At 50.4% G+C, this 26,968-nt stretch overlaps 1 protein-coding gene across 2 annotated transcripts; it reads right to left on the reverse strand.

Moving 5' to 3' along the window:
- On the reverse strand, positions 1-26,968 carry OVOL2 (ovo like zinc finger 2). 2 transcript variants are annotated; one of them, XM_043884931.1, is made up of 4 exons: positions 25,019-25,887; positions 24,129-24,349; positions 13,924-14,113; positions 1-681 (listed from the first exon to the last, which is right to left on the reverse strand). In XM_043884931.1, exons 1-4 carry the CDS (start codon positions 25,116-25,118, stop codon positions 368-370), a joined length of 825 nt encoding a protein of 274 aa, XP_043740866.1. In that variant the 5' UTR covers positions 25,119-25,887; the 3' UTR covers positions 1-367. The 2 variants fall into 2 exon arrangements, with proteins under 2 accessions (XP_043740866.1, XP_043740868.1); XM_043884933.1 differs by lacking the exons at positions 24,129-24,349; positions 25,019-25,887 and adding an exon at positions 26,608-26,968.

Raw genomic sequence — 26,968 nt, forward strand, 5'->3', positions numbered from 1 at the left:
TAGCATTTCAAGTGGAAGTACTTTTATTTCAAGGCACCATATCAATCTCTCCAAGGGTGTTTCTCTCAGAACACCCCTGCCTCCACGTGTGAAAATCCTAAAAAGAAAACAAAAAATGAAAACTAGACCCAGACGGTGATCACAGCCCTCCACAAGCTTCCATTAGTGTGATAGCGTTCCTGAGGGCCCAGGTGACAGGGGCCTGATGCCACTGTTATCAACGACAGTGTTGGCACGGAGCCCCCATTGAGGCCCCCAGGACAGAGATGAACGGACCACTTGGACTCTGGAATAGCACGTGGGGCAGGGGACCTGCAACACCAGGAATCCGTGGACACGTGGCAGAGTTGGCATCCACGCCCCTCTCCTACTTCTCTTCCTCCTCACTCAGGTTGGCGTTTCCCTGGAGCGAGGACGTCAGCTTGTTTTGCAAGAGAGCTGCCAGTTTCTTGGATGTCTTTTTGAGGAACGCGCTGCCCGGGTGGGCACCATTCACGTGCAGGTACAGGTCCTCCTGGGTGGGGCCCGTGTAGCCGCAGTCCTCGCAGACGTACAGCTTATCCCGGCGCTGCTTGTAGGCATACTGCTGCTGCACCCCGTGGATCTTCTTCAGGTGGGACTCCAAGGAGCAGCGCTGGGTGAAGGCTTTGTGGCAGACATCACACTTGTAGGGGCGAATGCCTGCAGGGGCGAGGGGCAGACACAGAACCAGCGGGTCAAGGCCAAGCCAGAGCTTCCCACCTCTGAGGCCATTAAAAGTCATCCCATACAACTCAATGGCAAAAAAAAAACCCCAAATGATCCAATTCAAAAAACATGCAAAGGAACTGAATAGGCATTTTTCCAAAGAAGACATATGAAGGGCTGAGAGACACAAGGGAAGATGCCCAGTATCAACAGTCGTCAGAAAAGTGCAATTTGCCACCATGCAGGTAGGAGAGCCAACTCACTGGAAAAGACCCTGATGCTGGGAAAGATTGAAGGCAAAAGGAGAAGAGGGTAGCAGAGGATGAGAGGGTTAGACAGCATCCCCAACTCAAAGGATATGAGTTTCAGCGAACTCTAGGAGATAGTGGAGGACAGAGGAGGCTGGCATGCTGCAGTCCGTGGGGTCCCAAAGAGTCAGACATGACTTAGCAATTGAACAAGGTAGGAGAAATCACCTCACACCTGTCAGAATGTCTATTATCAACAAGACAAGAGGTAAATCCTGGAGAAGGTGTGGAAAAAAGGGTACCCTCATGCACTTTTGGTGGGAATGTAAATTGGTGCAGCCACTGTGGAGAACAGGGTGGAGGTTCCTTGAAAACTTAAAGACAGACCTTCCATATGATCCAGGAATCCCACTATCTGTATTTATCCAAAGAAAATGAAAACAGGATCTCAGAAAGCTATCTCCACATCCCTGTTCACTGTAGCTTTATTCACAACAGCCAAGACATGGAAACAACCTAAGTACCCCTCAACAAATGAATGGATAAAGGAGATGTGGTACATATCTACAATGGAGTATCATTCAGTCAGGTCAAAGGAGGAAATCCTGCCATTTGCAACAATGTGGATGGACCTTGAGGACATTATGTTCAGTGAGATGAGCCATAGAGGAAGACAGATAGTGTGTGGTATCCCTTAGATGCAGTAAAGTCCAACTCCCCCAAGAAACAAGAGAAACATACTCATCAGGGGCTCCTGGGTTGGGGAAATAGGGAGAAAAAAAGAATCACCATAACCAAGGATGAAGAATATGAAGAAAATGGTTAAGGCAGGAGACAAAATTGTCCACAGAGCAAACATAATAAAAACAGACGCAAACAGCAAAACTCTACCACCTGGCTTTAAGAGGAGGTACTCTAATCTTCTCACTTGCCTGCCTTAATGTTTGGGTTTCAGAGTGGGCAGAGTAAACCGTGATTTTATTTTAGTTTGGGTTTTCCTGGAAAAGGAGGTATTTGGAAGGAGCCTCTAGGAAGGGAGACCCCAGGAACAGTGTGAGGTGACTCCCCACCTTCAGGGGAGGGAGAAGATGACAAGGTTGGGGGGGGGGGTCATCCAGTCAGTGGGCAACCAGGGTCCAACTGGTCAGGCAAGGTAGGGGACAGAGGAGAACACACACCTCTGAGTCACCCTGCCCCTCGGGAGCTGGGGTCTTTGTCCCTCTGCTTAGGCAGCACCCTGGAGAGCACCCTTGGGGGGTGGGGCGTTCTCTCCACAGAAGGTCCCACCTGCCTGGAGGTGGGGTTGGGGGCCTCCAGCAAGAACACCCGCAGTGGTCAGCTTCGACATGGACAGATGTGCTCAGAAGTGGCAAGGGACAGGGGCAGAGGCAGAGCACTGAGGACATGAGCTACAGTCAGGAAAGCATCTCCAATCTAGATCTCGTGCTGACTTTAAATCTGGTCTACTATCAGTGGGGCCTGCCTCCTGGCTGATGAGGTCACAGGTACCACACAGAGCAAGAAGCTCAGCAATCAAATGACAGTCACCCCCACGCCCCCATGGGTACCCCACTGGGTGAGATGGGGCTTCTGGAAGTCCAGAGAGGTCCATGGAGCAGAGAGGAGGCTGCAAGTAGTTAGACCATCTCAGGGCCTGGTGGCCAGAAAGACCACTTCCCACAGGAATCCCCAAAGCTTTAGGCTCAAAATTTAAGAGTACGGAAAAAAAAAAAAAAGAGTATGCAAAACCATCAATCAAGATAAGTATTTTCAAGGACTTCCTGGGTGGTACAGTGGTTAGGACTCACACTTCCACCACAGGGGACATGGGTTTGATCTCAGGTAGGGGAACTAGGATCCTGCATGCCCCTGTGGTGCAGCCAAAAAAGAAAAAATTGTTTAAGTTGCTGAAAAAATAGTGAAAATTAAAATTCACACTCTAAAATGCTTTTTTGATTTATACAACAATGAAATTTATTATGATTTTACTATCCTAGCTTTAATGGAAGCAAACTATTAAAAGATATCTTCAAAATCTACTCTTTTTTTTGCCTAACAATACTCCTAGGGTACCAGTCAGAATGGCAATCATTAAAAAGTCAACAAATAAATGCCACAGAGGGTGTGGAGAAAAGGGAACCCTCCTACACTGATGGTGGGAATGTAAATTGGTGCAGTCACTATGGAGAACAGTATGGAGGTTCCTCAAAAAACTAAAATAGAGTTACCATATGACCCAGCAATCCCACCCCCGGGGCATATATCCAGAGAAAACTATAATTCAGAAAAATTCATGCACCCCAGTGTTCACAACAGCACTATTTACAACAGTCAAGATACGGAAGCAACCTAAATGTCCATCAACAGATGAATGGCTAAAGATGTGGTACGTATATACAATGGAATACTACTCAGCTGTTAAAAAGAATGGAATAATGAATGTCATTTGCAGCAACATGGATGCAACTAGAGATGTTCATAGTAAGTGAAGTAAGTCAGACAAAGACAAATATCATATGATATCACTTATATGTGGAATCTAAAATGTGACACAAGTGAACCTATCTATGAAACAGAAGAACAGACAGAACAGACTGGTGGCCGCCAAGGGGGAGGGGGTTCAGGGAGGGATTGAGTGGGAGTTTGGGATTAGCAGATGTAAACTATTATATATAGAATGGATAAACAACAAGGTCCTACTGTACAGTACAGTGAACTATATTCAATATGTCATGATAAACCATAATGGAAAAGAATATTTTAAAAAAAGGAACATATAGTGAAAGTCACTCAGTTGTATCTGACTCTTTGCAAGTCAGATACAACTGACTCCACTAGGCTCCTCTGTCCATGGGATTCTCTAGGCAAGAATACTGGAGTAGGTTGCCATTTCTTTCTCCAGGGGATCTTCCCAACCCAGGGATCGAACCCAGGACTCCTGCAATGCAGGCAGATTCTTTACCATCTGAGCCACCAGGGAAGCCCCAAAAAAGAACATATATGTATAACTAAATCACTTTGCTATACAACAGAAATTAATACAATGTTATAAAACAACTATACTTCAATAAAAAATAAAAATAAGTAAATAGTCCTGGAGATTTTACCATGGTAGTGTTTACAGCCTGATTTCATCCCTTTTTAGCAGCACCATGGTGTTTTGTTGTTCAGCTGCACCCAAATCCCATCTTTTAAAGACTATAGAGAGTGAGGAAGCACTGCTGCAGCCCACACCCTCGCATCACATCATGCTGCCTTGTACAACCTGGTACTAAGGTGTGGTCCACCCCACATCACATCACCTAGGAGCTTGTTGGAAGTGCAGAGCCTCGAGCCCCCACCCTAGACCTCCTGATTCAAGCAAAAGCAGTGGTTCTCAAATTAGAGTCCGAAACAGAATCACCTAGATAGAGGGCTTGTCAAAACACAGATTCCAGGCCCCCCACCCTCACTGGCGATCCCGGTTCTGGGGTGGGGCCAAGAACCTGTATTTTCTAGCAGGTTCCCAGGTGATGCTGAGGCTACTTATGCTGAGGTCTGAAGCGATGCCAGATGAAGCCATGGACGGCACTTGGGGTGTCTGAGGCAGACATGCACCCCAATCTTTTCCTCAAGGTTACAAGTCCCCAGTGCCTTACTGGTGCTTCCTGGAGAGCTATATCTGTTTATGAAGTTACACAGATGATAAAGGAAGTCAAAATGAAAACAAAACAAAAAAAAATACTCTCCACCCTCATTCAACCACCTGAACAAATTGAACAAACTGAATGGCTTCCACTATTCTTCCACATCCAGAAGCCTCCATCATTGCCTCTAACACTCAGTGTGAGAATAATCCCATCAGTTCAGTGTTGTGGTAGGGTGTTCCTCCAGCCCACCCAAGCAGAAGGCAGGCCTGTATTATATTCTGCAGGTTCCAGAAAAACTGCCAAAAGAAACTTCATTATAATGCTCAGCACTTGGCACATAATAGGTGCTCAGTAAATCATTTTTGAATGAATGAACGAACCCTCCTGGCCCAGGAAAAGAAAGGAAGATCCCCTGGAGGAGGAAATGGCAACCCACTCCTGTATTCTTGCCTGGAGAATCCCATGGACAGCAGAGCCTGGCGGGCTACAGTATGGGGTCACAAAGAGTCAGACACAACTGAGCAACAAACACTGTCACTGTCAAGTCACTTTTCAATGAATGAATGAATGAACCCTACTCGCAGGAAAAGAGAGGTCAGTCACATCTTGGGGGCTAGTTTCTACAAACGTAGGGGCTATGATGAGACCTGCCCGAAAGGAATATACCAAGTAGGTCGCATGTTTGGGCCACAAGGGGCTTTGTGTTACCCAGGCTTCTGGGCCCACAAGGCAGCTGGCTTCTACCACCTCTGGCCAATCAAGAATCACCCTGATTTCCAACCCGAAGCTCATCAAGACAAATTCACCCAGAGACCAGCTGCTCCTTTCAGGAGGGATTGGAAACAGCCCGCTACTATTTTAAAACATCCAAACTCAGCTGGTGGGGAAACCAGCACACTTCCAACAGCTTTATCCTGGAGCAATGACTCCTAGATTCTGGAAGTGGGTGCTTTTCCCACCCTACTCCTGGAGGTCCCACCCCATGGTGGCCTGAGAAGAGGGGTGGACGGGCTGCACTGCTTGTCCCGAGCCCTGCCCCTCGGACAAGCCCACATGCAGAGTCACGTCTCCTTCCTCTCTTCATCCAGCTGCTAAGCTGAATTGTACAGGCACCGCACCCAACGCAGCCTGGATGGCAAGGGCGAGAGCGTATTGGAAGCCTGTATCGTGTGGATGACAGAGGCGGGGAGGGGGAAACAGGAGGCCCCCACACCTCGTTACTGCAGTTAATTCTGACTTCTGCAAACCTGCTCCCCCTACCCCATCACCACATTCACTCCTCACTTACTGGGGCAAGCAGACCTTGTCACACAGCAGCTGCCTCTTGGTGACTCTGGGCTTGGGAATAAGTTCCTACCTCCTGGAGTCCTCCTTTCCCCCACAGACTCGGAGGTCGGCGAAAAGGTGACCAGAGAGGAGCCCAGGTGAGGGACACCGATGCCAAGGTCTCCCTGTCTTGGACATGAATGCTCTTGAGCAGTGGCCAATTGTGTCTGTGCTGGGAGTGGGGCTCCAGAACTGAGAGACACCATCCCCAACACCTAGACAGTAACAGAGTCCAAGGCCACTGGAAACCTAGGCATTACCCATCAACCACTCATCAACCGAGTCCATGCCTGTCTCCTCACCTGTAAAATGGGGACAATAATTAATACCCCCTTGTAAGGCTGCTCTGAGGAGTAACTGAGATCTCATGAGCCAAGGATCCAGCACACAGTAAATACTCAATGGGATGCAGCCTCAAGTGCCTACAATGCAGGTCAAAAGAATACAAAGACACACTTTAGAATTTCTTGTTGTTTAGTTGCTAAGTCATGTCTGACTTTTTGAGGACCCCATGGACTGGAACCTGCCAGGCTCCTCTGTCCATGGGATTTTCCAGGCAAGAATACTGGGGTGGGTTGCCATTTCCTACTCACAAAAGAGTCAGACACAACTTAGTGATAAAACAACAACAATTTTGCAGAGGACTTCTTTAATGCGTTACATTTCTTAAACGTAGACATATATTTTTAATGTACACCTAAGTAATATTTAAGGAGTCAAAGCAATGATTCAATCACGGTATCATTTGTCAATGACAAAAACAAAAGCATGTTAGTGATTGAAAAAAAAAAAACCCAGCAATTGTTAAAAAGCATTATGGAACAGACACGTGATGAAATTTTTTTAAAAAGCATTTTATAATTATAAAAAAATCAAAAATTTTAAAAAATGATAACTTTTTTTTTTTTTTTTCAAAAATGATAACATTTTAAAATGTGGTCCCTAGGGACTTCACTGGTAGTCCAGTGGTTAGGACTCCATGCTTCTACAGAAGGGGGCCTGGGTTTGATCCCTAACTGGGGAACAAAGATCCTGTATGCCACGTGGCACGGTAAAAAAAAAAAAAAAAAAACAATATATATATATATAAAATAATAAAATGTGGTCCCTAGGCAGCTGGTGGAGAGAGGCAGGAACAGACTTCCTTCCCCAGCCACTTTCAGTGCTGTGCTGTGGGCCTGTATCACCTAGTCCAGAAAATACTGTGTGTGGGTTATCACAAAGGGTTCCTTCTTCTCAAACGTTCTATTTCTACTGCCAAATCAAGCTTCATCTCACATATCCCCAAAGAAAAGTCTTTGTTACTGGCAATATCTGTTTTGTTCTGCTTGCTGTGTCTGTCTCCTTTACTAAACTTTATTCAAAAGTGGGCTTCCTCGAAAAGCTCTCTGCAGGCCACCTCGTGGGAGTGGACATTTAGGGCAACATCCACAAGAGGAAATGTGACCACGCCCATAAACATCAGAAGTGGTCTACCCTTCAGCCAGCTTCAGGGAAATTATTTACAGGAAGACTCACACAAGTAGGCAAAGGATATATAAGAAGATCTGTGATTGCATTCTCTAAAATTAGAAGAGAGGGAGAGAAACAAAAGAAATAGGGAAGGGAGGAAAGGAAAAAAAAACCCTGAAAATGAAAGACAGTGTTACATTTGGAGCAAGAAAAAAAATGACAGTGCCTCCATATTTGAAATTACATCATCATCTCACAATAAGAAGCGCTGACACCCATTCAACAGAGTGAGACACCTCCATCTGTGCAGGTAGGAAACAGTCTCCCAGGTAGATAGTACATGAAAAAGCAGTGTGTACTAAAAATTTCTGGGGGAAAAAATTAAATGGTGGTTTGCTTTCAGGAGGGGCTTCCCTGGCGGCTCAAGATGGTCTGCCTGCAACGTGGGCGATCTGGGTTCGACCCCTGGGTTAGGAAGATCCCCTGGAGGAGGAAATGGCAACCCACTCCAGTATTCTTGCCTGGAAAATCCCATGGACAGAGGAGTGCGGCAGACTACGGTCCACGGGGTCAGACATGACTGAGCAACTTCCCTTTGCTTTCAAGAGTGGAAATAGGGCTTGGTGTGAAGAGGAGGCTTCTTTTTTTTTTCTTTTCTTTTTTTCTTTCTTTCCCTTTTATATTATTTTTTGTAGCTAAAAAGTAAGTCAAACTCAAAGAGGGGCGGGCTTGTTGAGTGAAGGAGTCTGTGTTCTGCTCCTCAGCTCCCTGGGGTGGGAGGGGTGGAGGTAACTCTATTCTTCCCCCACATACCCCACTCAAGCCTCTCCCACCCTGTGCTTCCCCCAATCCAATCTCTCCACTCCTTTCCTTTCACCTCCAAACAAACGACACCATCATTTCCTCCTCTTCAATCAAGACGGGATTTGTTGGCCTCCTCTCTTGCTCAATGTGGCCAAGATGGAAGATAAGGCCAGAGGGCCCCTTGGGGGCTGGGGTGAGGGTGGGGGCAGGGCAGACACAACTGCTCTGGTCAACAGCCCCCCCCATTCCCTCAAGTGACCTCCAACCTGAATTCCTCAGTGTCCCCCCATGGAACTCAGAAGCTTCCACAGGAATGACAAGCACCTCGAACTGACTCTTTTATTCTAGCCAGAGTTGTAAAGGTATAACCAACATGGGTTACACGCTCTGGAGCCTCCCACAAACTGGGCGGGTGACCCCAGACATGTGTGCCCTCTTCAGCTGGTTACAGCAGCTATGCTTTCCCCTTTATAGCTTCTATGTCGACTGGAGTCTTTCACACAGTAAGTAGTCACTTCTACAAATGAGGAAAATAAAATGCTTTCAATTAAGGCTGTACTTGTCTGATGAGCCTGGTACATCTGGTCACAGTGACGAACAACACCCAGACCACACACCTGAAACCTCTGCAGACATGACTCGGCGTTTCATCTCGCCCCCAGGTGCCGGTGGTGCTCAGGGTCCCGGGCATCGAGGGCAGAGACGGTGAGTACCAAGTCTGGCCCATGCTGGTTGCGACATTCTACTCTAAATGACAGATCTCCCCCCACCAAAAAACCAAACCGTCTCCTTCCGTGGATGGCCAGCTGGTTCAACCTAAAAGAGCTAAACAAAGCCAAAAGAATATTCTCTAAAAACAGACCCATGACATTTTTCACGGGCTGTGAACTGAATATACATTCCTTTCTTGAAAGCTCTTCCCAACTCTCCCCCTCTGTCCTCTGTGTCATTTTGACCTGACACTGGCCTCAGTGACCCTGTCAACTCTTCTCAAACAGGGCAAACCCCTCTATTCTGTGTGCAGTGAGTGCTCTTGGTTCCCCGACCGGATCCCCTTCAGTGGGCCCCCACTTGCCTGGGGCAGGACAGGCCTGTAGAGCCAGTCCCACGCAAGACCCCGGTGGGATCAGGCTAGGGCCACATCCCTGCTATCCTGTGCAGGTCCCCCCTGCCTCGCAGGCTTCTCCCAAGAGCCTACGCTTCAATACATCGGTTTATAAGAATCACCATCTCAGGGACTTCTCTTGTGGTCCAGTGGCTAAGACTATGCGCTCCCAATGCTGGGGTCCTGGGTTCAATCCTTGGTAAGGGACCTAAAGATCCTGCATGCCACAACTAAGTCCGGGCACAGCCAAATAACTAAAAATAAAAGTAATTATTTTAAAAAAAAGAAAAAGAATCATCATCTCAGAAACTGCTTGTAGGGAACCCAACCTAAAAGAATCTGGATTGAAAATAGCCACTCGTTTGCCAATATATTTTCACAAGATGGTAACGGAGCTTCTTCTTTCTACTCCAGTTTCTTTCAATCTGGAGTCAGATGTCACATGGCCACTCCCCCCAACCCTCCACCTCACTCGCACACCCGCAATCTACTCTTTCCTTGGTGAAGTCATATCCAAAAGAGAAGTCTAATCTTTTCTTTCATCTACTTGGATATTAAGGTCAGACATTTCCAGGCTCCGGTTTCCCTGGGTCTTTTCCAAGATGTTTCCTCCTGTTATGAATCTTTCCTTAGACGCCCTGCTCTCTCTGGGGCTGCAGAGAGCAGGAGGAGATGAGGGGGAGGGGATTCACCCTGCTCTTTGGGCCCCACCCAGCTCTGTCCAACTCTCAACGCTGTCACTCCAATTCTCAAAACAAGGCTCCAGAGTTCTTAGGTAAGTTTTTACACTAATCATGGACTGGCCCGACCAGACTGGGAGCAACCACAACCTTCACTGAACTAGCTACTGTACTTGGGAAAACTGTCCACATCTTTGCTTCTGGTCCAAACACAACGTTTACCTGTCACTGTCCAGAGTAAAAATCCAGCATCTGCGTCTCAACCAAAGGCAAAGCCAAGTTCACAGAATTCTGGTGAGCTCTTTGGAGCTAGTGAAGTGGTTCATATGAGCTACAAGGTCAGAGGACTCCCAAGTCTTTGCTCTTTTTACCAATTATCCCTTTGGCACAGAGCTCAGAGCTCACAGGGCGGGCCTCTCGAGCCAGAAGGCCAGGTCTGTCCCTCCAGCTCCCGCTCAGCAGCATGACCACAGCTGGTGGCCTTTTGCTGATCTGCCAGCAGCTAACCTGTCAACAAGCCCTTGACTCCTCTCTCTGGTTCATCATTACCTGGAGGCAAGTCTCCATCAGAAAATAAACCAGAGCAGGGAAAACAGGTTCAAGACATTTCCTTAATACTTTTTGTTAACCACCATAAAGAATCTACCTGCAATGCAGGAGAAGTGTGTTCAATCCCTGGGTCAGGAAGATCTGGAGGCAGAAATAGCAACCCACTCCAGTATTCTTAACTGGGAAATTCCATGGACAGAGGAGCCTGGCAGGTTATAGTCTATGGGGTTGCAAAGATTTGGACACAGCTGAACATCAGAAGACCAGAGGACTAGAACTGGCTCTGGGCCCCTTAAGAAGCTTAAGGAGGAGTCACTTTAAGAGTTAAAATTATGATTAAAAAAATTAAAATCATTATCTATAGATTCAGTGATCTAAGAACTGTCCAATAGAGACTCAAATGCAAATCAGTTGGACTTTCCTGGAGGTCCTATGGTTAGACTCTGCTCTTCCACTGTAGGGGCTGAGGGTTCAATCCCTGGTCAGGGAACTAAGATCCCACATGCTGCAATGGTATGGCCAAAAAAAAAAAAAAAATTCAAGTCACTTTATAATTTTAGAGTTCACGATATTTTTGGTGAGAGGGCCGTACCGCCTAGCTTGCAGGATCCCTGGGATTTTCGGCCTCTCCTTTAGCAGTCACTAGAGGTCTATAAAAATCTTGCTCCTCCTTCAGGGCTCAACCAAGAGGACACCTCCTCTGAGAAGCCTCCCTGATGCCACTTGTTCTTCTGTCTGGCACACCCTCTGGCTTTCTTGGGGAGTCTAGGGTTTGGGTTCTTTCTCTCTATGTGGGCTGAGGTCTCTGGAAGCACAGAGGTGAGTCTTCAGGCCTCAGGAAAACTCTGCCAACTATTTCAACATTCACCACCTCTAATAGCTCATATTTACTAAATGCTTGGGGATTGGGAGCAGGAGGAGAAGGGGACAACAGAGGATGAGATGGCTGGATGGCATCACTGACTCGATGGACATGAGTTTGGGTAAACTCCAGGAGTTGGTGATGGACAGGGAGGCCTGGCGTGCTGTGATTCATGGGGTCGCAAAAAGTCAGACACGACTGAGCAACTGAACTGAACTGAACTAAGTGCTTACAGAGTGCAAAGCACTTTATACACCATTATTGCCCTGAAATCTCACAGCCATCACTTAGGTGATAGGTATTAAAACCCCACGCCTACTTTAGAGACGGACAAACTAAAGCAAAAAAAAAGTAATTTGGACAAGCAAGCACAGACAGCTAGCTCAGATCTGGATTTCTTAACCACTATGTGACCGATTCAATTTGCAAACTCTTCCCTGAGAGTGGTCAGTCCCTCATATTTCCACTAACGGAGAATTAACTCAGTCACAGACGAGGCAGCTCCATGTTTACTCCACCTGACCATACCAGCAGCCCACAGTGCTCCCTGAGCCCCCTTCACTTTGTCTTAAAGGCCAGGATCCAGGATCAGGGAGTGGCCAGAGAACCCATCAGGCAAGGAGCTGCAGAAGAAATAGGCCATGCCCTCAATGACATCCTCAGAAAAAGATGCAAAGCTGAGGAATTCTCCAGGACAACCAACGACAAATGACTGGGCAACCGATCCCCAGTTTCTCAACCCTTTGGGTTAGTTGCCTATTAGACCAGCTTTGTAGCCACTTGTTGGGTTCATTGATAGCTGGGGCTGCCCTACCAACCACAGAAGCCCTCCACCTTTCATAGGACCATCTACCACCCACAGGACATCTACCACCTACATTACCCTATTTAGGACCCTCCATAATTACCCTACCACCAGCCACTCCCTAAGCATTCTTCCTGCTTCAACCCAAGGTGTCAGCCTGGCCACACAGAGGTCAAACTTTTACAGGTTCTCTCATGTTCAGGACTGAAATGAAAGCATTAAAGCCAGACCCCAGAGAGCATCCTCTACTGATTCCACTTTCATCACATTCAAAGCCAGACAACAGTCAGTGACGCTGCTAACATCAGTCAGGCTAACAGTGCCTCTCGGAGGTAAGGTGACAGTGACCAGAGGGGGTGCGGGGCAGGGCAGTGACTTATAGGGTCTGTCAATACTCCCGCTGGTTAGATGGGTGTGTTCACTCTGTAGAAACTCCTACATTCTCAAACTGTGCGCTTATGACATGTGTGCTTTTCTGGATGCATTGTTATATTTAAATGAAATTTAAATGAAAATTTCACTTTAGCAAAGTTTTTTTTAAAGGGAAAAAGAAAAACCTTTTAGCATGTCAGACCACTCTTTGGGGTGAAAACACCCTTCTGAGGCCAGGAAGGAGCTCATGGCTAGTAACCTAAGAACAAAATGTGTGACAGAGTCTATAAAGGAAATCTCAATAGCAAAGATCCGAGAAGGGCCCTATGTGGGGCTTGGGGAGCTGAGAGCCCCACTGAGAGAGAGGAGTGGACATTTTCCCACCCCCAAAATGCCGGGGGCGGGGGGTGGTGGTGGGAGGGGAAACCCTAAACCCTGAAAGGGCCTGAGGGGTCAACAGGACTATAAATAACAAATTCTAGGGACTGTAGGGAGAGAGGGACCCGCATAAGACTGGTCAGGATGGGATGAGAGGATGGAGCCCAGTGGGGTGCGTGAGGGTTCGGAGGGGCTGGAACAGGAGGCAGATTTGAAGATGGGAGCCAGACCGACAGGGGCTTTATATGGAGCCCATCAAGATGGAGACTTTGGATTTCATCCTGCCCAGAGTTGGAGAATTTTTTAAGCTGGGAAATGGCATCTTAGAATTCTCAAGGGATCTCTCTGGCAAAAGTGTGGCCCTCAAGGAGAAGCCTGCAGACCAGACATCTCCTACACAAAACTGGGGAGGCTACCAGCAATCAGAGATGCCGGCAGAGTAGCGAGCCGGCACCCCCCAGGGCTGTCTGTGGAAGGAGCTGGTGGGGACTCAGACCCGCTGCACAAGAAGCGGGCACTGAGGAAGGCTGAGGGGGCAGGAACTTGCCCGCCCGCCTGACCTCCCGGGCCCCGACCCTTCCTCCCCACCCCCGTAGAAGGCTTGGAGAGTGCTAAGTCGCTGAGTGTTTTCTTCTCTTTCTGAGCTCCCAGGAGGAACCAACGTGATGCTATTTTGAGACAGGCTCACTTCCCGAGAGAGAAGCACAAAATATCTGCAAGAGGGACCACAGGAACTGCATTCCAGCATCAGCCCGGCCCGATGGCTGCACCTGACGCCCAGATGCTCCGAGTGGGCATCCCAGGGCACTCCCAACCAGTGACCTGCCTCCAATAGCATCTCACTGGGGGCGAGACCAGGAGAGAGGGGGGTGGTCGCGGGCCCCAGGGGGCACTGCTGGCAGGCGGCCTGGCTCCAAATGGCCCTCCCTCCGCCCCCGTCACCCCCTCCCCGCGATCCTCCCAGAAATACGGCTCTGCTCAGGGCTCCCTCCTTCTTGGCGCGGGAGCTCGCGCCGCGCCCCTCACCTGTGTGCGTGCGCACGTGCCGCTTGAGGTCGAAGGTGTCGTTGAAGCCCTTGCCGCAGAAGCTGCACAGGTGCCTCTTCACCTGGCTGTGGCACTTGAGGTGCCGGTTGAGCATGCGCTGCAGACGGAAGGCCTTGCCGCACAGGTCGCAGGTATGCAGGGCCGCATCGCCGCAGGTGCCTGTGGTGAACTGGGGCAGAGAGGGGCGTGAGGTCCAGCGCGGGGTTGGGGGGGCGGGGGGTAGGGGAGGGGTTGGCCCTGGCTTGGCCTGCCCCGCCCCCTACTAAAAATTCCCAACAGGTGTAGGCTTTGGGCAGCGGTGGAACAGGGCAGCTCCCCCTACATCCATGCTCTTGATTTCCAGCGGCGCCCCGCCCCCAGCAAGTGGGGGTGGGACCACCACCCTAGTAAGATACACTCTCTGGAAGGAGGAGGATGGTGCCCTTCCTGGCCTTAGTCCTTCCTGCTTGCTAGAGCTCTAGCTGCCACCTCATACCCTGAGGGGGAAGCCAGTGCTGAAGATGGAAGGGAGAAAGAAGAGAGGAGTGTAGGTCTGATAACATCCCAGAACCCCCAGAGACAGCCACAGTCAATTTCTTCCCTCCGGGCCTGCACCGAGGTTGAATCCATCAAAAGAGACTGTCTCCTCGCCCCCTGGATCTGGCAGAGCCTGTGTCACTTCCAGATCTTAAGAGACCTAGCAGCGGCTTTTCTCCCTCCTCCCTCTTGGAAGTCAGAGGCCACCAAGAAGCCGGAGCACCCCATGCTGTGAGGAAGCCCAAGCAACTCGGCGGAGGAGCAGTGAGGTGCCAGGTGTGGATAAGGGGCCACTGGACCTTCCGGCCCACCCAGGACTACCACCAGCTGAGTCAAAAAACCGGCCCAGAGGAGAACTGCCTGGCCCGGCCATGCCCCAGCTCCTGACCCAGAATCATGAACAAATGACAGTTGCCTTCCGAAGGGACTTGGTCAGGATCCCACGGCTTCATTACCAGAAAAACCATAATCAAATCCCAGGTTCTGAACAGTCTGCTCCACTCTCTCAACTGCATTTGCTGCCTCAAAGGAAGAAAACAGAATCTCTAACTATGTGATGAAAAACAGCAGATCTGTTATGTTCATCAAAGGTTTCCTAGATCCTTTAGAAGATGAAGCCAATTGTTCTGCCAAAATTCTATTCATAAAAGAACCTAAAAAACTTGTTTCAGACAAGTGTCATTCGCAAGAAGAGTTGGTCCCTTCCTGGCTTAACACCTTCCAAGTCTCAAACATCCTCCTTTCATCCCCCTGAGGTACCACCTTCACCAAGCCCAGCTCACCTGTTCCCTCCCAGATAAGCTTCTCCAGGCTCTGCAGTGCCTGCCCAAACTGGTCCCGGTACCTCTAATACCAGAGCCCCTCAATCCCCAGTGTGCACACGAATCTTCTGGGGGTCTTGTTAAAATGCAACTTCTGATTCAGGAGGTCTGCTGGGGTCTGAATGCTGCATTTCTAGCCAGCTCCCAGGAGACGCCACGGTGCAGTCCATGGACCACACTTGAGACATGAAGGACTGGCCTTCAGATGGTTTAGCACTTTATTCCAACTCATTCCAGAGGCTTCCATCACACAGAAGCATTTCCTCAGGGTTCACCTGTCTTCCTCAACTAAACACCTGGTGGAAGTCAGCAAGTGTTTGTGCAGGTTCCAACCCCCAGGCCCCAAGCCTAGATGGCAACCCTGCACCGTGCAGGTCAGAAAGAATTGCTGGACAACGACTCAACGGTAGCAGAAGGTGAAGACCCCAGAGCAGGGCTTTTCAGTCAGCCCCCTCCAGCGGTTCATTCTCAATTGCTCCATCTTAGTCTCAGCCGACATTAATGTGTGCCTAATCCCAGACAGAGCCTGTGCTCCGAGCTGGAGGGTGCCCCGTCATCAGGATGGCTTGTCCCCAAGAAGCGGCTGGTCTAGGCACAGGCCTAGGCACAAGCCACTGCCATCTGGGAAGTCCAGGGTGCAAGAGGCTGCTCGGAGGGGCACCTAACCCTGAACAGGGGTGCCCTGGTGCAAGGAAACATGCTTCTTGGGAAGTTAGTGTCTCAGCCAAAGAGGAGGAAAAAGATGGGGGAAGGGCAAAGAAGATTCAGGAGAGGGCTGGGAAATAGGAGCTGCGTGGGGCCCGTTTTGGCTAGCCTGAGCCCTGGAGAACAGCTGATGAAGAGAGCCGAGGAACCAGAGAAGCGGAGAAGGGCAGGGCTCTACCTGGGATCCCCGATGAACTGGACTGTCAGAGGACGGAGGGAGGTGGGGCACACTGGAAGATATAAGAGGACCACGGGGCTTGAGTCTAAAGACCTTCCTGCCTCATACCCCACCTGTGCCCTGTGTCCGCTGAAGTGGTGGGACGTGACAGAGCCTGAGGGCAACTCCACTGTGCCCAAGGCTCTCCCGTCACCAGGACAGGTCATGGTCTCCCCCTCGTCCACAGTGCCCAAGTCCTCATTCTGGTCACTGCCTCCATTGAAGGGATGTGAAAAAGACTAAATATAGCCCAAATCTTGGCAAAGGGTACTTGGAGCTTCTCAAAGCCAAGTCTACGCAGGAAGAAGGTCATTTGAGAGGTCGCACAGCTAATAAAATAGAACACAGGCAAATGACCCTGGTCATTCTGATTAGAAACGTGAAGAAAAGGAGAGCTGTCTTCTGAAAGCCCTGTATCAACGTGCCTGGGGAAAGTGCCGACCACAGTTCCAAACTGGACTCTTATTTACTTTAATCCTCTCAGTAAATTCCTATTTTTAAAATGCTCTGCATGCAACATAGATACCTCCTATGACAGTCCAGGGTGGAAATCTGATATCACTGACACTTTTTAGTTTGAAAAGAAGAAAATGCTGAGGGCAGAGGGGAGGGGGTCAGTAACCACTGAAAGCGGTACAGGGCCAGCAGGCCATCTGAGCAAGATATAGACAGCTTTCTAACCTTGGGGAGCAAAGAGGAGTGAGGGGACTGCAGAGGGAGGGCACCCCATTCTCAGGGAACTTCCCTCTGGTCTTCCCAGAGCAAAAGGAAAAGTTCTCCCCTGAGCCTGAGTGAAGGCACGGTTCCCATTTCCCCACGTTTATGCATATCCCCATTTCACAATATGGCAAACGGAGTCACTGCTAAATGCTTATCCAGAAAATCCCCAGAAAGGACCACTTACTGCCTGTAAATGTCTCCTGAGCAGTCCAGCCCCAGACAGTGATGAATTGTATCCAGAGCCTCTGAAGAGAGTCTCTCTTTGAAAGATGTAGGGTTAATTAAAAGGCAAAAGATCATGGCTGATAAAGCCAGCTTCTGCCAAACTAGTTCACTTGTCAGAAAGAAAGCACAGGATTTTCCTGGCGGTTCAGTGGTTAAGACTCCAAGCTCCAATGCAGGGGGTACACGTTCAATCCCTGGTTGGGAAATCAGATCCCCTGTGCTGAAGGGCCAAGAAAAAAAATTTTTTAATGACAAAAGAGAAGGAAAAATTCCTTCATCAGAAAGAAAAGAGAGATGCCTTATTAATCAGCCATAAGAAAGAATGAAATAAAAAAAAAAAAGAAAGAATGAAATATTGCCATTTGTGGCAACATAGACAAAACTAGAGATGATCATACAAGTGAAGTCAGAGAAAGATAAATACTATATGATATCACTTATATGTAGAATCTAAAAAATAATACAAATTAACTTATTTATGAAACAGAAACAGACTCACAGATATAGAAAACAAACATAGTTACCAAAGGGGAAAGAAGGAGGGGAGGAGGGATAAATTAGGAGTATGGGATTAACAAATACACACTACTATATATAAAATATATAACCAACAAGGATTTATTGTATAGCCCAGGGAACTATATTCAATATCTTGTAGTAACCTATAAAGGAAAAGAATCAGGAAAAAAAAAAAAAAAATATATATATATATATATATACACACACACACATATATATGTATAACAGAATGTCTTCACCATACCTGTAAAACTAACACTATATTGTAAATCAACTATACATCAATTTAAAAAAAAAAAAAAAGAGAAATTTCTAAGAATTCTGCAGAAAAACATTTGGAGGATAAATTTCTAAAGATGAAATTTATCCCACAGAGCGCACTTCACATATGCCTGGAAATTTGGTCTGTGATAGCAAAAGGCTGGAAAACTACCTATATGTCCATCAATAGGGACTTGTTACAAAATGAAAAAAAAAATGGTAGGATCATATAATGAAAGCAGCTAGAAAAAAAGACAGAAGACTGACTACCAGCCACCTGAGTAAGCCCTCCTGGATATCCAGCCCAGGAGACTCCAGTCCCACTGGCATCCGACTACACCCGCAAGAGAAACCCCAGGCAAAACCCACCCAGCTGAGCACAGTCAAGCCACAGAACTAGAAAATATTGTAAAACATTATACCAAGCTACTAAATCTGGGGTTATCTGTGAAGCAGCAGCAGATCACTGGAATGGTAATAGATGTATCACATTCTCTTAAGATCACCATATGTGTGTGTGCTAAGTCGCTTCAGTCGTGTCCAGCTCTTTGCATCCCCATGGACTGTAGCCCTCCTGGCTCCTCTGTCCATGGGATTCTCCAGGCAAGAATACTGCAGTGGGTTGCCATGCCCTCTTCCAGGGGGGTCATCCCGACCTAGGGATCGAACCCCTGTCTCCTGGGGCTCCTGCACTGCAAGTGGATTCTTTACCACTGAGACACCAGGGGAAGCCCCAAATGGGATTAGATGAGCTCTTTTCTTAAATTCAAATCCTGCTCTACCACTCAGTCTGGGAAGTAGGCAAGTTACTCAACCTCTCTAAGGGTAATTTCACACCCCTCCCCCCATAAAATGTGGGCAATAACGATGCTTGCCTCTTGGGATTGTTAAGGAATACTGGTTGCTCGGTAAATCGTAACTCTTAGAGTTTGACAAGTTCCAGCATCCTGTGGTCCTAAATAAAATGTAATTGGTCAAAACCTCGTTTCTCCACCTGTCTTTTGAGTTTTCCTCTCACTGATGAAAAGGAAACTAACCTTCAGTGTGGGTCACTAGCCCCTAGTCCTTCATCTGCAACTCTGAAATCGAAAAAGTTCTAAAAACCAACATTCTCTTATCTCCACTGGCAACAAAACTAGAAGCTACCGTTTGGTGTCAATACTCATGCTTTGATATAGAAATTATTAATGTGTGCAATTACAGGGTACTGCTCCAGATACTGTGTCATCTTCTGAAAAAGTTTAATAGTCTCACCCTTAATCCAAAATTAACTCTCCAAAAGGCTCAGCACTCAAGTGGGGAAGCTACCATGGAGGGTGGGAGGTGACATCAGTCTGGAGATTCATTAACTAATTGGCGATTAATTCAGGGCCGAAAGATGAAGAGAGACAGTTAATTCTCCAACCCTGCAGCTTGGCGCTTTCTTATTTGCTGTCCTGTTTTCTTCAGGATCTCGGCTTTCATTTAAAATACACATAAAATTCCCCTCTAGTTCTGAAAAATAGTCCTCTGTAGCAGAAACAAACCCATCATTGTATCGGAGCTACGGAAGACTTCAGGAGCGTCCAGGGAGGTGGGGACTTGGGCTGGCCCTCTGACCAACTTCAAAGCTGGCTAAGGTCACCTACCTATCAACTTCTAAAGGAAAAAAAAAAAAATCCTTTATTTCCTGTGGATGCTTCCACCACACAAGTTCCTTAAATTAATGGACCTATTTCCTGCAGTAGGCTATCGTGGGTCTAGGCTACCTTCCATGGCCACGTGGACAAGACTGCCACTGACACATCTGCTTAAGGTCTGAGTGCTCAAAACGTGCTAAGTGTAATTCCCCAATTTCTTTGGGACAAAAATACCCCTCCTGCATCCTTAAGCATCACAATTCCACTACATGGCAGAATGCAGTCTTCCCAAATGCAGAGATGCTGAAGGGAACATATCCTTATCATCCAGAAGAAACCGGGGCTAAAACACTTGCAGGTGCCCACACTGACATTTTGATGGGGCTTGTAGTCTGCAAAATGTGTGCTGACACCTCCCAGGGACAGGCCCATGGGTCTGGGCACGATGTGTGGGAGAGGGAGGGATAACCCTGAGCTTTGTTCCCTGTCATGTGGTAGAAACTGCTTCAGGTTCCCTCATGACACACTAGTGGCTAAGGTGGCAGCACAACAGCGTAACTACACAACACCACCACCACGACAGTACAATACACTAAAGAGTAAGGGGCCTTCGGTTGGGCTTTGCCACTAGCACCCGTGAGGAACTCAAAACAACCTCTCTGGCTTTATCTTTCTCCCCATAAATATGAGGGGACTGGACCACATCTGAGTCCCTGAGTAGATCCTGTGAGTGGACAGGCTCAGCCTCTGTCCCTGCTCTGGGGTGGACCATCCCGCATAGGAGAGGCTAGAAAGCACGACACAACATTTCCCAGAATCCCTCACAGCTGTGGTCTTTAGATGTGAACCTGGGTTCCACCAGTTACATGCACTGTTGGAGATTTGACTTCGGGCAGGCCTGAGTTAATTGAGCCGAGGCAAGTATGCAGCAATTGTTTCACACCCTGCATTAGCAGAAGCATCATGATGGGCAAACAGTAACCATAGCGGCCACCGCAGCAGCTCCCTAGGCAGCCCAGTTCTGCAGTGTGGCTCTGGGAGTCACTCCTGGGAGCTCAGCCTGGTCTCTCTTTATCCCAGTTTGAAAGGAAGTGTTAGTCGCTCAGTTTTGTCCGACTCTTTGCAACCCCATAGACTATAACCTGCCAGGCTCCTCTGTCCATGGAATTCTCCAGGCAAGGATACTGGAGTGGGGTGCCATTTCCTTCTCCAGGGGATCTTCCTGACCCATGGATCAAACCCAGGTCTCCTGCATTGCAGGCAAATTCTTTACCATCTGAGCCACCAGGAAAGACTTACCCCATTTAATGCCCCATAATTAACCATCATCTGCAGCTCACACGTTGTTCTCCTATTTCTCCTTTTCCCCCTTTAAATTAATTTAAGCTTTTTCAAGTATCCATTCCAAGCATTTTCCCCTTTTTCCTTCCTGTTTTTCCCCAAATGCTTTCACTTATGTCTAGGGACTGTTGACTCCTCCTTCCCTGCCTGTATTTCTCTTCCATGTTGACGTACGTCCTCCTATGAGTCAGGCATTACTGTACCAGCTGCTGCAAATATGAGCCCACTAGGAATGTTCCCTGCCTTTGGTGGCTCTAGGGTCAAGAAGAGGAGTCTGGTCAGCCAAGGAGATGGTGAGTTACAAGGTTGGTGGGGGAATTGGAGCTTCCAATTCTGTCTTGGGAGACTGAAGTCAACAGGCAAGGAGTTAGGGATGAGGCTTATGTTGCCTTCCAAACATCAAACGGGTGAGTTTTTTTCAAATAATACTTAAATCCAGCCAAACCAGTTGGTAAATTCCTTGTCCTTGCTGGGGGCAACAAAATATTGGACGTTAACAAAACCTGCCACAGGTCACTATCAGCTAACTCCCCACTGGGCAGTTTATACACTAAGAAAATCGCTCAGCATTTTGTATCCACTGTCTACCCCAATGCTTGAGAGGCCCATTCTATTATTTCTCCATTTTACAGATAAGGGAACTGAGGCTTAGAACACATAAACGTATTCCCAAGCGCAGCTAGTGAGATGGACCCAAATGAGGTTCTCCTTCTCCCACGGCCCCTCATCCACCCCCAGAGGAGCATCCACACTTCACGGCTTGGCCCCTTTACCATCTCAGCCTATCCCAGCTATATTTCCAGCTCCTCACCCTGACTGTCCCTGACCCCAGGCCCGTTTCCCATCCTCCCTTCAGCACTGAGTCCTGTTCTTACTCAAGCTTCACGCTCAGCCCTAAAGCCTGCCTCTTCACACTCTCTCACTGCCCTCGAATTCATACCTCCCTCTGCTCAGAATGTATTGCATCTTGCCTCGTGCTTCTGGTTGAGCGTTCACTTTCCTGTAATAGTGTTAATAATTAATATAGTATTTGTGTCTCTCCGCCAACCCAAAGAATCCTAGCTGGAGTCACTGGGCACCTACCATGTTTTCTGCTTGACTCATTTATCCTCACGACTCTTTGAGGCAAATGTCATTACTATTAACACTCCCAGTTTACAGATGAGGAAACTGAAGCCTGGAAGGTTTAGCAACTTGCAAAAGCCAGAGCGTAGAACCCTAACCATTACTGTCAGATGGTTCTGAAACACCAGGGTGGCACAACTTTATCTACTGGCTGCCTTGCAGGCACTAAATGCTGTGGATGGAGCTTCTCTCTGCCCTTCTCTGGTTCTAAGAACCACTGTTTAATGAGTGCCTTCCAGTCATTGAAAAAAATACATCTTGCTCCAGTGGCTTCCCCCTCTTAGATAGTTCATTGTACTTTGCACAGAACTCTAAAGTTACACCACTTGCTAAGTCAAGGGGGGTTTGACCAGTCATTTGAAAATGGACTATACCATGGCTGATAATTCTATAATCTTGGAGCATCTTGACGCCAAGATGTCTCCTATTTTCAGGTGGAAGCAGAGAGGAGAAGGAACCTGAACTTCAGCCTCAGTAAACAAACAAAAGCTCCTCTGGAAATTTAGTTAATGGTTGAGGAGCAAACTCTACACTCCACCCCCACCCCTGGGGGCAGCACCAAGACAAACATCCTGGAATAAGATCAATTTCTCCATTCCCTTAATCCAGGGCCCCAGTGGAGCTGTTGGCCTGGGGCATCAGAGATCTCCTAAAATGGTGGTTAAGGGACTGGATATTTTTCCCCAGCCACTTTCTTTCCAGGGCAATGTGGGCAGTTGGGGGTTTGAGGTTTAAACTAGCTAGTACCAACCCCCAAACAACGTTTCAATTGTCTTTCCAGTGGGGTGGTAAATATGCAAGTGAGACACTTTGTAGAATTTCCTGGAGGGCAGAGGTAGCAGCCTCAGGCAAACTGTCCCTCCCACTTAACCCCACGAGGCCCAGAAAAGCCTCCCACCAGCTGACTTTGAACCTTTCCAAGCAGGATGCCCACACCCATTCGGCAGCATCCTTTAAAAGCTGTCTTTCCTAAGGATTCCTAGCTCAAGCATCTAGCCTCAATTCATAACCAAATCACTCCAGCCCATCCCAGAGCCAAGCCCCAGGAGCCAGGAATATGCACGGGGGAGGGAAGACCCCTCCCACCAAAAGTAACGGAAGTTTTCCCAATCCGCAGTGTTCTAGGGCTTCCTCCCCATCCCCCGGCCGGGGCAGGGGGCGCCTTGGGACCGCCCAGGAGCGCCGAAGAATTAACACCTACACCGAGGGACTGGAGCCCGCAAAGGTTCGCATTAAGGCCCACCTGGCTAGAAGCTGGGGTCATATGATTCGTAAAAACACCACTCCCTGGCTCCGGCTGGCTGTGAGTCAGTGGAATGGGACTTAATCTTGGAGGTAGCGGATACCTTTGAGCAGGCAATCTTGGAAGTTCCACCCAGGAAAGCGCAGATGGGCGTCGTGATAAACTGTGGCCTACAATTCCAAGAGGCTGGGTGGGGGTTGGGGACCGAAGCGCGAGAACTGAGGGAAACAAACACTGCAAGCCACTGCGGGCGGGGCCATGGGGCAATTTGCAGTTGAATCCGATTATCCGTCCATATGATTCAAGAAGATTTGATAAACACCAGTTTAAAAGTGCCCGGCACAGACCTCGTGTCTAACGGGCACTTCATAATTGGCGCTGGGAATAGTTGTTACTGTGAAAGACCTACTGTGTGCCAAGCTCCCACGACTGTCTCCGGAACGCAAGGAACGGGGCGAAATTCCCTTCGAGTTCAAACAGCGCTGGGAACTGCGCCCCAGAGGAGGGGATCCCAGTGCCTGGGGCCTCTCCTTTCCCACCCCCGGAACGCCAACCGCCTGGTTGTACTTCAGGCGCTATGCACAGAATGGGGGAAGGAGGCTGTGTCTGAGCGGTTTGGGCAGCTCCAGAGGCCACGCGGGAGGGCTGTGCCCATGCGGGGAGCGGGTCTTACGGGCGCAGCGGCCGGCAAGCCCGCAGGCAGGAGGACACGCGGAGGCGCCCTGGCCGCGACCCAAGGGCAGGTGCAGGAGCGGCGCAGCGGGCGCGCAGGGTGCACCGGTGCAGGGGCGCGCCAGGGAGGGGCGCCGGCCCCGGGAGCCCGACGCCAGGGCGTGGTGCAGGTGGCGGCGGGGGCAGAGTCGACTCCGTACCTTGATTTTCGACCTGGCGACCGGGCGCTGCTTCGCCGCCAGGTGTCCATCAGGGCCCTCGCCGTCGCCGGGCTCTGGGGTTTCGCGCTCCGGGCCGCGCGGGGACGAGCTGCTCTCTGCGCCTCCGGGCTCCCCCGCGCTGCTGCTGCTGCCGCCGGTGCTACTGCCGCCGTCGCTGCGGCAGTCCTCGGGGGGATCGTGGAGCAGACGGCCCAGGCCCACTGCGGAGCGAGGGCCGCACCCCGACACACAGACACGCGGCGTCAGGCCCGGGCGCCCGCGGCAGTTTGACCTGCGGGCGGTGCCGCCGCCGCCGCCCCTCCCCGGACCTGGGCACCTCGCCGCGGGGGTGGGCGAGCGAGCCCCCGACTCGGGCTCCCGAGCAAGCTCGGGGTCCGGGGGGGAGGTGGCGTCCGCTCTTCGTTCCCAGTTCCCGTGCCCACGAGGTACGGAGGGCCACGCGCAGCTGGGGACACCGCGCGCCAAATTTCCACTCCCTGGGACGCTGATGGGGGGACCCGATCTCGAGCCACCTGGCCCCGGAGAGGTTGACCCATCCCTGTGCAACCCCACGAGGACGTGGGATTGAGGTTGCCCCTTCCTGGCCCCCAGTCCCCCTCCTGGGCCACCTCCGCCCGCCGCAGCCAACGGTCCCGCCGCCGGGCAATTAGAGGCGCCCACTAGGGGGGAGGGGGTGCAGGGCGTCGCGGGTTCCCAGCCTCTCACTCTCGGTCCTCTCGTGCCCCAGTAACTTCCTCCCCACTCCCCCGAAGGAGGGGCATGGGGGACGGAGGGAGTCCAGCCTGGGTCGTGGAGCAGAGGGGACCCGGCCACCCCTGCCCCCACCCCAGGAACCTGGCGCCCAGGCCCGGCCCCCGCGCGGCGCTCACCTGGGATGTAGGTGTCTGCCCTCTCCTCGTCCGGGAGCTCATCCCAGCTGCGGACCGAGACCCCTGGGCTCCTCCTCTTCACCAGGAAGACTTTGGGCATCGTGGGGGCCCTCTCCCCGGACTGCGGGCCCCTAGTCCCGGTTGCTCCCCGCTAAAGGCGGCGGCGGCTTGGTCCCCGGCTCCCCGCGGCCGGAGCCCACCTTCCCGCCCCGCCTGCCCCCTCCCTCCGCCCCCCACCGCCGCCGCCGCGCGGCCGGGCCTCTCCCCCGCACGCCGGGAGACTCCCAGCCTCCGGGCTCCGCGACACCTCTGCCTGAAATCGCGGGTGAGACCACGCCGAGGAAAAAAGTTTCATAAGGTGGAATAGAAAAGGCACCAGGAAACTTGGGAGTGAGCATGCGCCCTGCAACATAACGGTGTCAACAAGCTCGCTACCTGTCCGACCGGTTCCGGCGGCCGGGGCTGCCTGTTCCAGCCCTTCCTTAGGCATGAATGTTTGCAAAAGAATTTAACGTCTGATTCTCCCCCCTCCCCTTTGTAAGAAGGGAAGGACGCTTCTCTCTGAACCCCCTGCCCCATACCGCATCACAGGCACTTCAGGGCGATCTCCTGGAACGAAACCCGGCACGCGCTTCCCGGGGCATTGCTCCTCAGAGCTGGGGCCTCCCGCTAGTGCCCGCACCCCGGCCCCCACCCGTGGATTCGTCTCCGACGAGCAAGCCAGAAAATGGCTCAGCTCCTCTGGACCTTGTGGATCATTCCTGGGTTTGTTGAAGTCTCAGTTGTGTGGAGGCCGCGGGGAGACGCCCGGGATTCTGATCCGGTAAAGAGGGAACTTCGGGGCTTCGGTTCCCCTTCATCTACAACAGCTCCCCCACCCCCCAGTAAACACAGTTTAAAAAAAAAATTCAGCATCTTTAGAACACGTTATTTTGTGCCATACAATCTAAGAAAAACCAGTCCGTTTGCTTCCACCCCAAGCCCCGTCCATACCGCGAACCCTCTCACCCCTAAATAAACACTCTGGAAAAAAAAGCCAAGTGCTAGTTATGCAAACGCAGCTTCAAAACAATTTTCTTATCCTCGCGCACTCCCATGATTGCCTCCCCCAACCGTTTGCTCCCCAAATTCTGAGGCTGGTAAATACTTTTCAGGAAGCCAGTCAAGATGGGTTTACCTCTCCTTACCGCCCCTACTGGGAGCTTGGCTGGATAGCTGAGGGTTTATTTTAGGTTTGGGGTTTGGGTTTTGTTTTGTGTGAATTTTTTGTTTTTGTTTTTTTAATCTACCTTTATACCTGGAGGGCCAGGAATGGGGGGGGGGGGGGGGGGAGGAGAGAAGGAAGGGGAGTTGGTAAGAAAAGGATGCCAAGTTTCTAAGAGCAGCTGTACCCGCTTTGGGGGATAGAGGGCCCGCCGCCGGTCCCACGCCCCTGCTCGGATGTGCCCAGGGATGCGGGGCACGGCCTCCACGGTCGCGGGGTCACCCCCCTTCCTGGGGATCAGACGTGTGCCAGCTCCGGGTGCTGCGGGGGCGCGGCCGGCTCGGGGTGCCCTGGCGCCAACCGCTCGCCCAACCGCCCGACTCACCTGTCTGTAACCTGACCTGCAGCGCGACCTGCCCACAGGGCGGGAGAATCAACACAGCGGTTTTCCCCGTCCTCTTCCGCCCTGGAATGGCCCTTGGGGACACGGCAGCCTGGTAACGGATTTCTCGGCTCGGCGGCAACACTCCGGGTGCTCGGAGAGGGGCGCAGCTCAGCCCCGACTGCGGGGGACAGACGCGCCCCGCCTCCGGGATTGCCCTCAAGGGCTACCCCTCTCGGGCTCTTTCGTGTCTGGACCCCAGATTTTCTCTGCGAACGATCAACGCAGAAGGAAAAAAACGTGGAGCGGAGGGAACCTGGGGGAGGAAGAGGAAGACATCTCCATAGCGGCACGAGGAGACCAG

This window comes from Cervus elaphus, chromosome 23 (assembly GCF_910594005.1).
Source record: "Cervus elaphus chromosome 23, mCerEla1.1, whole genome shotgun sequence".
NCBI classification, from domain to species: domain Eukaryota; kingdom Metazoa; phylum Chordata; class Mammalia; order Artiodactyla; family Cervidae; genus Cervus; species Cervus elaphus.

What these genes read in the sequence shown, in the direction of transcription:
- OVOL2 (XM_043884931.1), bottom strand. Translation starts at nt 25,118, where the DNA reads ATGCCCAAAGTCTTCCTGGTGAAGAGGAGGAGCCCAGGGGTCTCGGTC. An exon ending in GGCAGACACCTACATCCCAG is followed by an intron (nt 24,350 to 25,018) that starts GTGAGCGCCGCG and finishes CTCGCTCCGCAG; the next exon opens with TGGGCCTGGGCCGTCTGCTC. An exon ending in GCACGTGCGCACGCACACAG is followed by an intron (nt 682 to 13,923) that starts GTGAGGGGCGCG and finishes TCGCCCCTGCAG; the next exon opens with GCATTCGCCCCTACAAGTGT.